This window comes from Dipodomys merriami, unplaced genomic scaffold (genome assembly GCF_024711535.1).
Source record: "Dipodomys merriami isolate MVZ:Mamm:240054 unplaced genomic scaffold, mDipMer1.0.p SCAF_10, whole genome shotgun sequence".
NCBI lineage: Eukaryota > Metazoa > Chordata > Mammalia > Rodentia > Heteromyidae > Dipodomys > Dipodomys merriami.
Genome location: NW_027202271.1, coordinates 4,758,598 through 4,775,533, shown reverse-complemented (window position 1 = coordinate 4,775,533; position 16,936 = coordinate 4,758,598). Strand labels below are relative to the sequence as shown.

The 16,936-nt window shown below is 39.6% G+C and overlaps 1 protein-coding gene across 5 annotated transcripts in view; it reads left to right on the top strand.

Annotated features, from left to right (window-relative positions):
• The first annotated feature begins 3,715 nt into the window (after nucleotides 1–3,715).
• LOC138839166 (dol-P-Glc:Glc(2)Man(9)GlcNAc(2)-PP-Dol alpha-1,2-glucosyltransferase) overlaps nucleotides 3,716–16,936 on the top strand; it is a 28,921-nt gene continuing 15,700 nt past the window's right edge. The window contains exons 1-4 of one of the 5 annotated variants that reach the window (XM_070038798.1): nucleotides 3,719–3,889; nucleotides 5,632–5,829; nucleotides 6,070–6,122; nucleotides 7,668–7,705. In XM_070038798.1, coding sequence (XP_069894899.1) covers nucleotides 3,719–3,889; nucleotides 5,632–5,829; nucleotides 6,070–6,105 — 405 coding nt within the window. In that variant the 3' untranslated portion in view covers nucleotides 6,106–6,122; nucleotides 7,668–7,705. Of the gene's footprint in view, nucleotides 3,890–5,631; nucleotides 5,830–6,069; nucleotides 7,524–7,667; nucleotides 15,458–16,936 lie in introns of those variants that run through there. The other 4 variants (XM_070038779.1, XM_070038806.1, XM_070038789.1 and 1 more) reach the window with 4 other exon arrangements.

Genomic DNA, 16,936 nt, shown 5'->3' with positions numbered 1-16,936 from the left:
AAGTGTACCAGTCTGGTACCAGTGGCGCATGCCAGTAATCCAGATCTGAGGATCGAAGTTCAAAGGCGGCCCAGAAAGGAAAGTCTGTGAGACTCTTATCTCTAATTAACCAGCTGAAAGTGGAGCTGTGGCTCAAGTGTTAGAGCACTAGTCTTGAGAAAACCAGCTCTGGGAAAGGAAGCTGGCCCTAAGTACAAGCCCCATTACCAGCACATAAACAAACAAAATTCCCCAAAGCTATTTAGTTGAAGGAGATCTTGATTTAAAAAGCAGATGGGGTAAACATGTATAAGTTATCATTGATGTGGTAATCTCCAAGTTAAGATTATGACAACAGGCCAACAGGACAGGAACTGGTGGCTCATGTCTGTCATCCTAGCTACTCAAGAGGCTGAGATCTGAGCATCATGGTTCAAACCAGCCTGGGCAGGAAAGTCCATGAGACTCTCATCTCCAATTAACCACCAAAAAACTGGAAGTGGCACTGTGACTCAAGTGGTAGAATGCACGCCTTAAGCCAAAGAGCTGAGGGACAGCGCCCAGACCCAGCGTTCAAGCCCCATGACCAACAACAACAACAAAAGAATGACAACTTCATCAATTTGTAAATAGTAATTTATTACAGCCAGGAGATAGTGGATCACACCTGTAATCCTACTTACCCAGAAGGCTGAGATCTGGGGATTGCAGTTCAAAGCCAGCCAGGGCAAGAAAGTCCATGCGACTCTTATTTCCAATTAGCCACCAAAAACACTGAAGTGGAGGGGTGGCTCAAGTAGTAATGTTAGCCTTTGAGCAAAAAAGCCAAGACACAATGTCCAGGCTGAGTTCAAGACACAGTATTGGGGTTTGAAAATAAAATAGTTATTCATGAACAAAACTAGTAGTTTAGGAAGACCTGTATTAGGCCCATGGAACTTCTTACATTCTTAGGTAGTAGTTTTCAGTGATGTTTCCAAATGTGAGGATAAATTTGCAGTGAGAAAACTGAAAGAGCACTTGGAATCTAAGTTTGGTTTGGTTTTCTTGCTGTAGTAGTAGGGACTGACGTGTCCTTTCCACTGAGGCAGGGAGCTGGGACCTACAGGATGGATGTGGGCAGTGTAGGCCTGTGTACAGACGCATATAGGCATGCACACACACAGAATATGGAGAGCCATCCTGGGAACTTCCTGAGACACCCCTTTTGTAGTTATCATCTCAGTTCTTGTGGTTCCTGCATCCAGCCCCTATGGGGAGAAAATGGGGCTCTAACGCGTCTCCATGCCCGCGGCAGTTTTGTCAGCTTGTGACCCTAACTAACCATTTAGGTATTTTCCCCCCTAATTAACTGTTTATGAATATTGCTTGCATCTCATGCATCTAATTAATAACCCAGGAGTGAGCATTTAACACAAGGGCAGTGTAGCTTGAGTTATATAACCTAGGCCTGTCAGCCCAAGCCCGTATTTAGCATAATTACACCCACAGGGGATGTCCTAAAGCCCTCCCTAAAGAAAAAAAGAGAAATTCAAAGAGCAAGACTCCAGTTCTCTGACTCAAGAGCCTGCAGTGCTGTGGACTAAAATTAGGGTCTGGATGCTAGCTTTTAAGCTTTTCACTTAAGGTTGGTGCTCTACAGCTTGAGCCACAGCTACATTTCTGGCTTTTTGCTGGTGAATTGGAGACAAGAATCTCACAACTTTCCTGCCCAGGCTGGCTTTGAGCTGAGATCCTCACATATCGATCTCCTGAATAGGTAGGATCACAAGCAGTCACAGGAATCCAGCTGTTTGTTTTAATGGTATACTTTCACTTTAATGAATAAACTTTATGGCTTTGCAACTATACTCCTTTATTCTCAGATCTACTCTTTGATCTCCAGGTAAGATCCAGAACCAGGGCAAACCCCCAACACCCTTATAAGACTACTACTTGAGCCATACCTCCAATCATACCTTCCTCATTCAAATTTTTTTTAAAAGGCTCTCTATGGAGGCTTAATATAATTTTTATCTAGTGCTTCCTTTTAATTATTGAGGGAATTAAGCAGAGGGAACAGAGAAGTAGTCAGTTACGTTTCAGAAGCTTGAATTGGTTGAATTTGCTTGATCTCTTAAAGAACTTGAGTACCCTAAGGCCTTCATGTCAAAGTCTGACTTTGTTTCTGTATATTGGTGCTAGTTACCCTTCCTGAGTTTCCAGAGAGATTTTTTTTAAATCAAAACTTTATCAACCACGTTCATGGTAAAGTTACAAGGCATAATTTATTTTTCTTAGCATTCTTCAAGTAACTCTTCATGCGTATCCTCAGCTCCAATCCCAGAATGTACAAATTGTGTGAAGTCTATACAGTCTACACAATTCTCTCGCTTTACATACCTATATGGTCTGCTCCTGGATGGCGAGCAGACTCCACCCTCCTCGCAGCAAAGTCTCCACCCAGTACCTGCGTTACCTAGGCAACTGGCACACCTGGAAGGGTCACATCTGCATCTGCTGAGGTCTCATCTGGATTCGATGTGGCCACACCTTTCTCTGCCCATACCCTAGATAAGACCTAGCTCAGGCCCAGATGCCCTCTTGCCCAGGTCTTTCCCAGCCCCGTGGAGTGCCAACATGGCCTGTTCCCAGCAGGTCTACTGAATAAACCTAAGCCTTACCTGAATACCATGTGCATGGTATGACTCGGCTACCTCTTTTTAAAAACCTAACAATACCTACTGTGTGAAACCTACTTTTAAGATTATATTACTAGTTCATAAAATGCTCATGCTCATGATTGAGTGGGAAAAACTAGAAGCTAACATGAGGGATATTAATTAAAATTAACCCAAATCGCATACACAGAGAAGTCTTCCTTACGTAAAAGCCTGTGAAATTCTAAAAGTTACTTCCACCAACTCCCAGAGTGTTGAGATATGACTATCAGAATGTAATCTAGATACAAATTCAAGCCAAATCCTCTCTTTGAGAGTGAGCCCCTACAATCTCCAGAAAGCTTTTTCTTTTTAGCAACAACAACAAAAAGTCCTCAAAGCGGTTCTTCCAGTTTCTGTGCTGTTGCTCTCACCAGCCAGGGTCCTCTCCTTTCACTCCCCCAACTTGTTAAATGGTTTGGTCTTTAATGAAGGTTTTGGAAATTGCGAGCATGGAGGGGAGATAAGAGGTGGGGAGAGGGAGGAAGAAAGTGAGAGGGGTAAAGAGGAAAGGGGAGAGAGGAGAGGGAGAGGGAAGGGGAAGAGAGATCCCAGAGACAGACTTAGGGATGCCCGGGGGAGAGCAGAGCAACGTGTCAAAGAAATACGCGGGCATTTTTTGAAGGGTTTGGGGATTGCAAATGTGGGGAAACCTTGCCATCTCCTGGTGAGAGTTGGAAACGACAAAAAAAAAAAAAAAAAAGCTTACCGCGATGGAGGGACTCTCTTTTCAAAGCACCAAATGCTACCTCAGCTGCGCCGACAGATGCCTAGACCCGCCCTCCCATGGAAGCTATAACCAATAGGTGACGTGAGCAATGTGATTGACAGGGAAACCATCCAATTAAGTTACCCGAACTCGTCAGCGACCGGGTTCTTCCGGCCCGCGTTCTTCCCAGCATCCTTCGCTCTTCCGCTGGGGCGCTGTCTCGTCCGGCCGGTCCCGCCTTGCGCGCCGGTTTCGAGCTCGGCGTTTTTCCCAGCTCGGGTCCGGGCGGGCCGGGGCTCGGGGCCGGGACTCTCTGGGAGGGGGGGCGGGGATGGCGCAGCTTGAGGGGTACTACTTCTCCGCCGCCTTGAGCTGCACGTTCTTAGTGTCGTGCCTCCTCTTCTCTGCCTTCAGCCGGGCGCTGCGGGAGCCCTACATGGACGAGATCTTCCACCTGCCTCAGGCGCAGCGCTATTGCGAGGGCCGCTTCTCCCCCGCGCAGGTGCGGTCCCCACCCGGTCCGGGCCCAGGGAGGCCCGGCCAGCTTCTCAACACTGACCCTCCCCTTCCCCTGGATCCTTAGTCCTCCCCAGGACGGCCCAGCGGGGGCCCCCAATGCCGACACCCCACCTACCCGCCATCCTGGGTCCTCCCCAGCGCCCGACACTCCCCGCGCTTTTATTCTCAGCCCAGCTCTTGACATCTCCATCCTTTATCCTTAGTTAGTCCTCCCCAGGAATGGCCCGGGGAGGGGGGGGGCAGCTAAGCAGGGCCCCTAGCACTGATAATCCTTTTTTATCAGCCCCCCCTCCTGGAACTGTCCTTCTCGAAGTTGGCAAAAAGAATGGGGCGATCGTTTTTTTTTGTTCCCGTTTTTGTTTGAGATCTGTGAAAAAAAGCGCCGAGTGAGTGGATATCGATGGGAGATGTGTCACCTAAGAAACAAATGAGCCGAGAAAATGATCCAAGGGGAAAAATCACATTTTTTTTCCCCCTACTCCAGGCAACTTTTTTTGCTCCTGGAAAAAAATGACAGAAGAATCGTTAGTTCTCTTGGGAGGCACATCATTGTCCATTTTGGGTGTGGGATGAAGTTGGGGTGGGACAGTCTTCTGCCACCGAAGACTAGCAGTTCGCATTCATTTCATCACTGAATATTATGGAGCCTTTTCTTAGCTGGGTAAATTGTCAGCCAGTCAAATTGCATCATCGTTTTGAAACATATTTGACTTGGCACTATGTAAATACAAACATAAATGTGCTTTCTGGTGGCACAAAATGGCAAGCTGTTTAGAAATCTAAAGTATATTAGAGGAAGACCTGACTCCGTGTGTGTGTGTGTGTGTGTGTGTGTGTGTGTGTGTGTGTGTGTGTGTGTGCGCGCGTCGTGTGTGTGTGTGTGTGTGTGTGTGTGTGTGTGTGTGTGCGCGCGCGTGCGCGCGCGCATGCAAGTTCAGGGACTTGGGGACTTGAACTCTGCCTGGGTGCTGTCCCTTAGCTTCTTTGCTCAAGGTTGACACTTTACCACTGGAGTCGAGTCACAGCTCCACTTCTTTTGACTTTTTGATGGTTGTAGACATTTTCCCGCTGGAACTGGCTTCAAACTATGATCCTGAGATCTGAGCCTTCTGAGTTAGCTAGGATTACAGGCATGAGCTACCCGGGCCCAGGGAGAAAGACCCGATTTTAAATCTTAATGTGGTTATTAGTTTTTGTTACCTTGGAAATAATAGTAATAATATTTATCAGTAATAATTATCTGCAGATAATAGGTAAAGTTATCTAATGTAGGACCTGTTACACGATTTAAAAAGCAAAACGGGATTTATCACAATTCCTGAAATGGTTCGAATTTGTTTTCTTACAGAAAACAATCTCTGTACACTTTTACCAACTTACAGGAGTTCCAGTTGATGTTTGTGTGGTTCATAAAACTGGAAACTTTGCAATATAGTCACCATAGAAATAAATTTCTATGCTTCTGGATAACTTAACAATTACCAACAAGTTCAGGGACCAAAAAAGTTCACTAATTTTTTTTTCCAGAGGAGGCATCTAAATAATCTGGCAGAACTGTTCTAACTGTGTCATAGGTGAGCATTTCAGAATTCTCTGTATGTCTGTTGTAATTGTGTCATAGGTGAGCATTTCAGAATTCGCTGTAGGTGAATTTAATGTATTTGTGCCTATTCTGTTCCTATCACTTGTTGGCATTGCTTCATTGTTGACTTTCCCTTTTTTAAGTGGGATCCCATGATCACCACATTACCTGGTTTGTACCTGGTGTCAGTTGGAGTGGTCAAGCCCGCCAGCTGGATCTTTGGATGGTCAGAACATGTCGTCTGCTCCATTGGGATGCTCAGATTTGTCAATCTTCTCTTCAGTGTTGGCAACTTCTATTTACTCTATCTGCTTTTCCGTAAAGTCCAACCCAGAAACAAGGTATGTTTCAAAATAATTACAAGTTTCTGTGTGGTTGGGACTACAGTTTATAAATTAGCTTTATACAATTCAGAGAAAAATGTCTAACAGCACTTGGATAATAACTTGAGAAGAAATTTCATATTTAAATATGGAATAGCTGTTCATAAAGTTGGAGGGTTTTAGTGAATCAATCCAGTTGCGTAGTTAGCCACAGAGATAAGTGTCACAGAGATAAATGACTAAGGCTTTTCTTTTCAGAATGGACTGCCACATTTTGATTTTGATGTGATCTAACAATGCATACCCTGGAGGTAGATGTCTGAACTTTGAAGTCTGCTCCTGCCACTACTCTGAGTTACTCTGGGCAGCTTACCCCTTTGTGATGCTCTGTCTTCATCTATTAAATAGGAATAATAATAGAATGTACATCATTGAATTGTTATGGAAAGTAAAGGAGCTTAAGAGGAAAGTGCTTAGGAGTGCTTCATAGATAGTAAAGATGCAATAACTATTAACTGTAGTAATCTTAATTAAAAGAGAATATTTCAGTAGTTTAAATTATGACTAGGAGTTGGGCATAAGATTCTGTGAAGTTACAAAACATTCAAGGAAAGAACACAGGAGCCTGTGTTGAAGCCTGCCTCAGAAAACAGAGAGTGAGTAGCTTTGGGAAAGGCTTCCCAGAGAAAATGGTGCCAGTATTGAAACTTGATGAATGGACAAGGCCTTAGATTGGGATTTATCCTGGCAGTAGAAGCAGTGCAAACAAAGGTAGAAAGACCTAGAAAAAGAATATGCAGGAAATTTGTGTTTGAAATTTTGGTGACACAAGCCTATAATTCTAGCTACTTAGAAGGCAGAGGTTGAGGATAAATCCCTGTTTGAGGCAAGGGAAGATCTAAAAGTTTGTGAGACTCCATCTCAGTCAATTACTGGGTGTGGCATTATATCTCTTATCCCTGCTACAAGCAGGTATGGTGGCATGCTTCCATCATCCGCAGGACAAAGGGAAGTACAAGTAGGGAGAGCAGCCTGGGCTGGCCTGGCCATAAAGGGAAGCCCTAACTTGAAATTAATCAAGGCAGAAAGGGATAAGAAGTGTGGCTCAGGTGGTAGAGTGCCTGCCTACCTGCCTGCCTAGCAGGCATGAGGTCCTTAGTTTAATCCCTAGTACCACATACACACAGAATTGCAGAATTATGAGTTACGGAATATAAAGCTAGAGAAGTGTACATAGAGGTGATGTTACAAATAAATGTCCTATGTACCATAAAGAAGACATTGAACCTTATATCAAATAATCAATGAAGAGACCTTAATTTTAATCCAGGGAACATTTTGTCTAATTTTGTGAGTTAAGGAGATAAAAGCACTGGTTAGAACAGTATATATTTGTGTGCACCTTTACGTTGTTTCCGGTGAGTTTTAAGGGGATATCTGTACAGGAAATTGGTGATAAGGACTGAGTACTGTATTGTTTATGGAAGGTGCTCAGGGGAATAGAGTCACATGTGCTCCGTGTTATTTATCAGTGTTCCCTGGAGGACTCATTTCAGTGTCCTGCACCCAGGAGGTTTTGTTAAGTGATTTAAAATACTTTAAGCCCTAAGACATTTGGCACAACATGTATTGTTTTACTCGCTCCCAAGCTGGTAAACATAACTGAAAAGTACAGAGAAGTGTTCTTATAAATGTGGTTTTGCAAAGTTAGAAATGAGATTTAATATTGAACAATTTTATTTTAGTAAGACTAGAGTAGTTTTTAAATAAATATCTTCAATAACTCATGGATTGTATATTTGTTTTGTTATGAGATTTTTAACTGCTGTGGTTTTTTTTTCTTTTCCCCCTCCAAGGCTATGTCAAGTATCCAGAGAATCTTGTCAACATTAACACTAGCAGTATTTCCAATACTCTATTTTTTTAATTTCCTTTATTACACAGATGCAGGATCTGTGTTCTTTACTCTTTTTGCCTATTTGATGTGTCTTTATGGAAACCATAAAACTTCAGCCTTGCTTGGATTTTGTGGCTTCATGTTTCGCCAAACAAATATCATCTGGGTTGTCTTCTGTGCAGGGCACATAATTGCACATAAATTGACTGAAGCTTGGAAAACTGAGCTACAGAAGAAGAAGGAAGAGAGACTTCCTCCTGTTAAAGGACCAGTTTCAGAATTCAGCAAAGTCCTTCAGTTTCTGTTGGTATATTCCATGTCATTTAAGAACCTAAGTGTGCTCTTCCTTCTGACGTGGCCCTACATCCTTCTGGTGTTCGTGTTCTGCACCTTCGTCATAGTGAATGGGGGAATTGTTATTGGGGACCGTAGTAATCATGAAGCCTGTCTTCATTTTCCTCAGTTATTCTACTTTCTCTCCTTTACTCTCCTCTTTTCCTTCCCACACTTAGTGTCTCCTACCAAAATTAAGGTGTTTCTTTGTTTAGTGTGGAAACGTAGGGTTCAGTTTGCTCTGATTACTTTACTCTCAATATTTTTTGTGTGGAAGTTCACTTATGTTCATCAATACTTGCTAGCGGACAATCGACATTACACATTTTATGTGTGGAAAAGAGTTTTTCAAAGATATGATGTTGTGAAATATTTGTTAGTACCAATCTATATATTTGCTGGTTGGACTATGGCTGACTCTTTGAGATCCAAATCAGTTTTCTGGAATTTAATGTTTTTTGTATGCTTGGTCACTTCAATAGTTCCTCAGAAACTTCTAGAATTCCGTTACTTCATTTTACCTTACATTATTTATAGACTTAACATACCTCTGCCATCCATACCCAGACTTGTTTGTGAGTTGGGCTGTTATGCAGCTGTTAATTTTATAACGTTTTATATCTTCCTGAATAAGACTTTTCAGTGGCCAGATAATCAGGACATTCAAAGGTTTATGTGGTAATGTCAAGGATATGTTGAACCTTAGAACTAGACTTAATATTTAGAATATTTCCACAGTAAATAACTGAATATATAGACATTACAGATTTTTTTAGGCACAATGGTAATTCAGACCACATCAGATTTTTTTAACATATGTTTTCAATAAACACATATAACAAATACAAGGTAGTTAGAGCCAAGAAACTCAAGACCTACCTGAAAAGCCTAAATAATTGTAAAATGAAGTTGTTTACAATTATCTCATGTCTCTGATACTGCTAACTGCTCCAAAAGCTTGGAAACATGGTATACACAAGTTTAGAAAATTGAGTATGCATCATAGCACTGGAACTAATGTACCAGTTCTCTTCAGAAGGAATAGTATTTGAAAAATATTTACAAATGATCCAGCAATATTTGATGAAAAATTGTTTAACATATTCAGTAAATATAATTTCAATCATAAGTTAGAATAGATTTGCATGCATAGTAAACTATAAGCCAGAGGCCCATTACATTTATCTAGGAATCAAGTTGAGGGTTTTTATTTAACATCTAGAAATGATGAAACTATCCCACTAACTCCTAACATGCACTGTATAAAGGCCAAAGAAAAATGGTGTGGTGTTGATTATGTCTTAAGGAGATTTTCTTTCGGAAATAATATTACTGTGTGAGTTAAGGCTACTGTAAAAAAATGTCATCCAACTTGGTAGCTTAAAAATCTTCCAACTTCTCAGCCACTCACTTGTGGCTTATACCTGTAATCCGAGCTACTCTGGAGGCTGAGATCTGAGGTTCACAGTTCAAAGCCAACACAGGCAGGGAAGTCCATGAGACTCACATCCAACTAACTACCAAAATGCTGGAAGTGGATCTGTGGTTCATGTGGTAGCATCCCAGCCTTGAGTGAAAAAAAAAAAACAGCTCAGGGACAGCACCCAGGCCCTGTGTTGAAGCCCTTGGGCTGGTATGCACACACAAAATTCCTCTCAAGTTTATAGAAACTGGAGTTAGAAATCAGAATGTCAGACAGCTAGCTTTGAGTATGGACACATCACTCTGCTTAGAAGAAGGTAGACCTTCACATGGCCTTCTTCCGTGTTCTCTTTCTCTTAGTAGGCTAGTGCCATTGGAATCAAAGCCCCTTCTCTAGTCCCTAGCCTACTGTAATCTCATCTGGAAATCTGTTAAAATAATCTACAAAGACCTCTTCCCAAGTAAGTTCATGTTCATAGGTTCTGGGTGCCTATCTTTTTGTAGAGCAAAAAACCTTTAGAATAAACCTAAGAGGTTAAGGAGATGATATCTTTGCCTTAGCAAAGATTTATTTTAGTATAACATTTAGTATAACATTTAAAACAAAGCAAAAAAGAAACATATCCTCATGCAGGAAATGGGAGTTAAGATCTTTTAAATTTTGTCTTAACTGAGAGGTTCAAAATAAGTGACTTCTGAGGTTATATAAATGTCAATCCAATTAATATTTGATTCTATTATTTTTTTAAAAAACAGAATTGAATGGTCAGGAGCCATTTGTTCTAATGGTGTTTCATAGATTTAGGGAATGATAGCTGGCAAATACTTGTTGGTGGCAGATTTAGGTTGTGTTCACTCCCTTCCTTCCTTCCTTCCTTCTGTTCTTTCACTCCTGACTGACAGTTTCACTCCTTGGGTGGTGCTCTACCATCTGAGCCATGCCTCCAGCCCCTTGTTAACTATTTTCATTGAATTCATTAGGGTGTCATTCCACTGCAGGCAGGTGTTTGGGGGGCATGTTAACTTTGACATGTCAACTTAGAACTCACTTTGTAACTTAATTCTACCTTTCTAAACTTTGTAAAAAGCTGCTGTAAGTGTGAAGAGATCACTTTCTCTCATTGGATTATTCTTTCCTTAGTCTTTATGTCCTTGGTAAATTTGGACAGTGTTTCATATCTGCAGATATAAAATAGTATGCAGGGAAAGAATTGCATTTATAGTCTTAGTAATAAATAGAGACCATTCTTTTGTTGTTTTCTGTTCAGTATGGAGAAAGTAGATTGACTCAGTCATAATACAGATCATAGGAAAAATTGTAGGACAAACCAATATCAAGAAGTCAAAATTGAGATAAAAATACATAATTTAGGAAAAGCACCTTTCTTATCTGATACTGTCAGTGCAAGGCTTTTGTGTTTGTTAAGATTCTTGAGAGGAAAATGCTTTCTGTTTTGACCTAGTCTGGCAGAAACAGGGAAACCACACTCCCTGGCACAGCTGGAGAAGACAGCTTTTGGAGACTGCTGTTCCACTTGAAGTGGAGTCACTTCCTTTTTAAGAAATGTTCTTATCAAAGAAATAGGTGAGTCTTCCCCATTTTCCATAAAGTAGAGCCCTAAATGCCATGAATTAGAGGTGCTATATTCTCACTAATTTATGATCTTAAAACAGGGATGTTTTTCAGTACTTTTGAGTTCCAGACAGACAGGTGTTTTGATTAAATTTTCTCAGAAGATAGTCATCAATTGGTGGATTTCCCAAGATCTATAAAGAACTACACTGAATATGGGATGGGTAGGCAGCTCAGTCCAGCAGAACTGCTGCTCAGGATTCAGTTCCACATTCATACCTGTGAACCAACTCACCTGAAAACACGCTGACTAACTGTTCCCAAGTCTTCACTCTTACAAGCATTCTAAGTTTGTTTTTGTTTTTTTTTTAATCTTTAGACTTTCTAAAAGCTATTGAGGAAATATTTTCCCTGAAAATTTAAAAATTAGACTAAATGGGATTTATTAATTAAAAAGCAACTCTGAAAAATGATATGAGCTTGCATATGAGTCTGTGGAGCTTGCCAATACTTTTACAGTCTGGAGTAAGTTGTTTTAGTCCATGTACCATTTCAGGCTCAAAAGTCATCTCGAACTAGTTTCAGCCTCATCAGAAAAATCTAGACAGTTACGAGTTTTATCTTTAGCTAGCACAGTAACATTTCAATATATTGTAGTTTCCCTACATCTGTATATTTTTCTTAGTGGTTACTCAGAAATCTTTTAGAACTGCATCCAGCTATTTATTTAAGTGGTTCAGAAATACAGTATTCCTTAAATTAACATGGTTTGTCATCTTAGCAAAAGAAATTATTTTAGCTCTCTGGTGTTATTCTCTTCTGAGAGTCATCTCTGGAATGTGCTCAGCTTGTTATAGAATACCTTACTTAAAAATAATGTTACTTCCAATAAATAAAACAATACATTTCTAATTTGAACTTACCTGCCCCTTGGCTTGGCATTCTCTTCTTCATTGTCTAAAAGGAACAGATACACAATTTTTATTTACAACCTCTGAAGAGTGAATTCATATTTTAGACCCTGATAAAAAAAATGTATTCAGATGAAGAAGTAAATTTATGCTTATTAGATTAGAAACTGTTTTTTAACCTTGGAAACAATCAGAGTTTTATCAAACAGTAAAACAAAAAATGTGGTGTAACTATGGCAGTGTTTTTCTAATGGAAATTAAAATGGGCTGTTGAAAAGGCATTTAACATGTGGATTTCTATATTTGATTGCTGCTCTGGAATCAGTTAAGACATGTTGTTTAGGGTTTGTTTGTTTGGTCCTTGTTTCAAATGAGAATAGTATTCTGATTTTAGTTGGTGTCTGTTTAGGGCCCAGCCTATTTCAAAAAAAATTCATCTCCTGTTATAATTCATAAGGTTCACAAGCATGTTGTGTGATGAATAAATACTGGGTAAATGTATACCCAATGGAGATATTTAGTATAGAATAAAGCAGATTTTAAGAAAATAACTATATAACTATGGCTAGTTTTAGAAAATAAATCATTTTTCATGACAGCCATCTTGATTCTATGCCTGTCTAATTTCTCACTTTCAACTTTTTTTTTTTTACCATATTGTTGAGTGCTTACATTTGGGTTTACTTGGCAAAATGTTATTTATTGTTTTTATCATAGAATCTATTTATAATAGGATATACTTTGCAAATTCTCAATATTTAAAGAAGAAAATTAATTTTTACTCATTGAATGATTCTGGGTAGAATTTTTGATGGTTTATATGACTTTAAAGACAAAAGAAATTTCAACTGATTCCAAATATTTTGTGGGGGGGTTTTTATACGCTGTTTTTTTACTACTCTGACAATAATTGTGCTTCTATATATGGTACTTTCTTTGTATTTAGATATTGACAACACATTCTCAGTACACATGCACACAGTTGAGGAAATTAGAATAAAACTGAGTGAAGATATATTTTTAACATATATCCATGAGTTCAACATTAAGGTTTGAAAATTATTTTCGAATAGTATATTTGTATTGTGTCTTTCAGAATGGGTTTTTTATTACTTGGTATTAATCTTATTCTAGTCAGTCTTTTGGTCATCAGACCAAAAGAAGACAGGATATTTTTGTTTAGACAAGAAACAATACTTAACATTAGATTGGTTTTGCACATAGAAACTTTATCGGTTCAGTTTCTTTGAAACATATCTATGTGTATTACTGGCACCAGCAATATGAAGAAGGAAAGAAGGAAAAATAAAGACAGTGGTATTCTACTGAGCACGTGTGTAGGTGGTATCCTGGTGATCCTATTCCTGCATGTAAGGTAGATGTGAATTTGCTTTGACTGCTAGAGACATTGGAGCCTTCCCAGTTTTCTGGTGGTTAATTGGAGATGAGTCTCATAACTTTCCTGCCTGGGCTGGTTTTGAACCATAATCCTCAGATCTCAGCCTCCTGAATAACTAGGATTACAGATGTGAGCCACCGGCACTTGGCTTCGCTCTGAAAGTTTTGCATTAAGAGAGAAAGTAGTATTCTATTCTAGTCAGACAATCCATGGCATATTCTGTTCGTATTAGTCATTTCTAAAAATGCTAGAAATGGCAAAGGAGAGTGAACAGGATGATAAGGGCTGATGGTTTTGTCACAAGATGAGTATTTAGAGGAATGTACGATGTTTAACTTAGAAAAGCAGAACTTGGCACCTAATAGACTCATATTTGACAAGAAGCTATTTGAATAGATTGGACTTAATGCAGGTTTTTCCTGGAGCTATAAACAAGGACCAAGAGTTAGATTTCAACTCATGAAAAACACATATTTTCTACTTGTTTGGTCTCTAAAAAGTAGATCCACTCCAAAAAGAAGTTTCTAGTTCATTGGAAATACAATTTTTATTAATCAGCGATACTATGGTACATAAAAGAGAAGAACCTAAGGAGCATAAATCTTTCTTTAAAATGTATAAAGAGTCTTGTAATTTTAAATTTGTAAATTGGTTACACCTAGTATTTTTTTCTATTATGAATTGATAAGTTATTGACAAGTATTTCTAGTGACTTCTGTTTGTCTTTGCTATATTTTACATTTCTAAACAGAACTTTTTACCTCTTAACCTATTTTAAAAGAAAAATTTAGGATACACAAACCTAGTAAGAAGTATTCTTTAATATTTCAGTATGCTAGTAATAAGCTATTTATTTTATATATGTTTTGTAAGTTTCTCTGACAGTGTAGGAAGTGTGCTGCTTTTGTATAAAATGTTTCCTTCTCCCCTGTTACATCAGTCAAGATCTATCCATGGGAAACTTTTTCCTGTTCACTAGGTGGTGGCGTTGTGTTGCGTTTCCAAAAGTTCTTGTAAGGAAATGTGGATAGTCCAAATGAAGCTTCTTTTTGTGGTTCTATATTGCTTTCTATAGGGTTTGTAATCATCTAGAGCTGTTTATTCTACTGATATTGAAAGTTTTTCCTAAAACTAAGATACATGTTAAAAGGAAAAATCCCTGTGTTCTGTAATCCTGTAGTGGATGAAACCTGATCCCACAGCCCTATGGCATTTAAGATCATTTCCTGAAACAGCAAAACTGGTCTAGCACCATAGTGGCCACTGCTTTCAGTTCTGTAAAGCACTGGTTGCTGTAAAGCTTCCATGGTCACCCCATGGAAACAAGACTGCTGCTGACTGCCCTCCACCCACCAGGGAACAGCATGTAGAGATCACAACATCACTACTGTGAGCCAGGACTCAAGAAGAGGCACCCGGGACTCAAGATGAGGTGGCCTGGGCAGAACCCATGTCCTCACCTGCTCCGGATTAGGAGAGGGGCACCAAGCCGCCCATGCAATATTTAGTAGTCAAGGAAGGAAACCTGTCCTGGAGAATATGGTTGTACCTTCCTTGTTTAGAGGCCCGTGTGAACTTCTGCTCTTCCAGGCCAGGCAGACCTCCATCTGCAGTCCTTATCTTTCAGTGCTGTTGCCATCGCACTCCTCAAGCCCTGCATGCCAGTGCACGTCAAATTGAAGGGGCAATGGAGCAAGGCAGCCCAGCGCTGGAGTCTGCCTCATTGATTCACATGGGGAAAAAGAAGACCTTTATTACCAAGTAGGGCAGTGCAGTAATTTGAAAATACAGCTTTTCCAGAGACTCCTTCCTGCTTGGAAGTGAATTATGGGTTAAGCATGTCGTGCTTTGCATTTAAAAAAAATTTTTTTTTCTGATCTTTTACTTCAAAAAATGTATGAACAGTTGTTGTAGATGCTTTTCTAAAGTCTCCCATTTTGTTAGATCCCAGACTGTGAAATGGAATTTGACTTCTGAGATTATATTGTGAGTTTATATCCTTTAAAACTGCTTTTTGAGCAAGCCTATTCTTTATACGAATGAAAGATGACTTATTTCCTTTTTCAAAAAGTTTGAATGTTTTTTGTTGACAAATAAATTCATGTTTTGTAGTATTTTGTCATTTGTTCTGTTTACTTATCACATCTTCTTCTTCTAAATGGAGGCCCGTCAGCTTTTTTTCCTCATTGTACTCCTAGCCATTTTTCCTGGTTAACCAGAAGAAAAATTGAAATATTAGAATGAGTATATATATTTAAGTGTCTATAGTAAGTGCCTATTACTGATCTGGATATCAATTTTCCTTTTAGTTTACACAGAAACTATTGATCACCTTGAACTGGTGTTCATCAAATTGAATGGAGAACACAGCTGGTTTATTAATAGAGGTTAATAGCTCAAAGTATTCACCAGCTCTTCTAACATGGAAGGGCTCAAACAGAGTTTGGGCTTTGGGAAGAGATGAAGTTCCCTGCTCTGTTTTTACACTTGCATACAAGTTTCCCTTTCTCACATATGCAGCTCAGAGGTCACCCAAGGACTCACATAGTACACAGATTCTGGGATCCCTCCACTATGGACCCCTCTTTTTCTGAGATTTTCTCCTCTGTAGCCACTCTGGGAGTCCTAAATTCCATTGCCCACACAAATCAATCGTTGTAGTTTCTAGACTATGGAGTACCTCAAAGGAAAAGCAATATAAACATGGATTCACTTAATGAGGGTGTTTGGTTTAGGTTTGTGGGTTTTGGGTGTTATGTTTTGGGGTTTTTTGGTGGTGGAGGCGAGAGCATTGGTGAGGATACTGGGATTTGATCTCAGCCTTAAGTTCTCACCAGTGAGATTTATTTGTGTGTCTATGTGTGTCTGCCACTCCTGGGCTTCAACTCGGGGCCTGCTCACTGTCCCTCATCTTTTGTGCTTATGGTTAGCTCTCATCACCTGAGCCACACTTCAACTTCCAGCTTTTTGGTCATTAATTGGAGATAAAAGTCTCACGGATGGGCTTCTGAGCATTATCCTTAGATCTCAGCTTCCTGAGTTGCAAAGATTGTTAAGTGTGAGCCACTTGGCAAGATCTTTTAAGTATCAGTTCTGTCAAGTTCCTGCCTACTTTTGTTTGCTATTAGTGCTTTCAAATATTTTCTTCAATTAATGAAACTGGAAGTTAAGAAAAGTTCCTTTGCCATTGTCTTCCAAGGAAGCTTTTCTTGACTAGCTGACTTGTATCATATGCAGTCTGCCTTTATGAATAAGGAAGTTGGGGTTATTCCTTTTACTTTGAAAGACTATTAAATAGGCTGGGTTGGGAGTGTGGCTCAAGTGATAGAACTAGGCTCTTAAATCAAACCCCAGTACCACCCAAAACTAAAATAATCAAATGTAATTTTGAAGAATGTTAGGTAGAAGGTAAGTTTTTGGAATATGGATTTCTAAAATAGGGTCTTCTAATATACTGTACCATAATATTTATCACGATCCAGGGGCCACTTGAAATTACCTTATGAAAAAAAAGGATATTAAGCCACAGCAAAGTGACACACCAGACAAGAGGAAGTCATGCATTGTTTTTGTTGTGCTGGTTGGTCCAG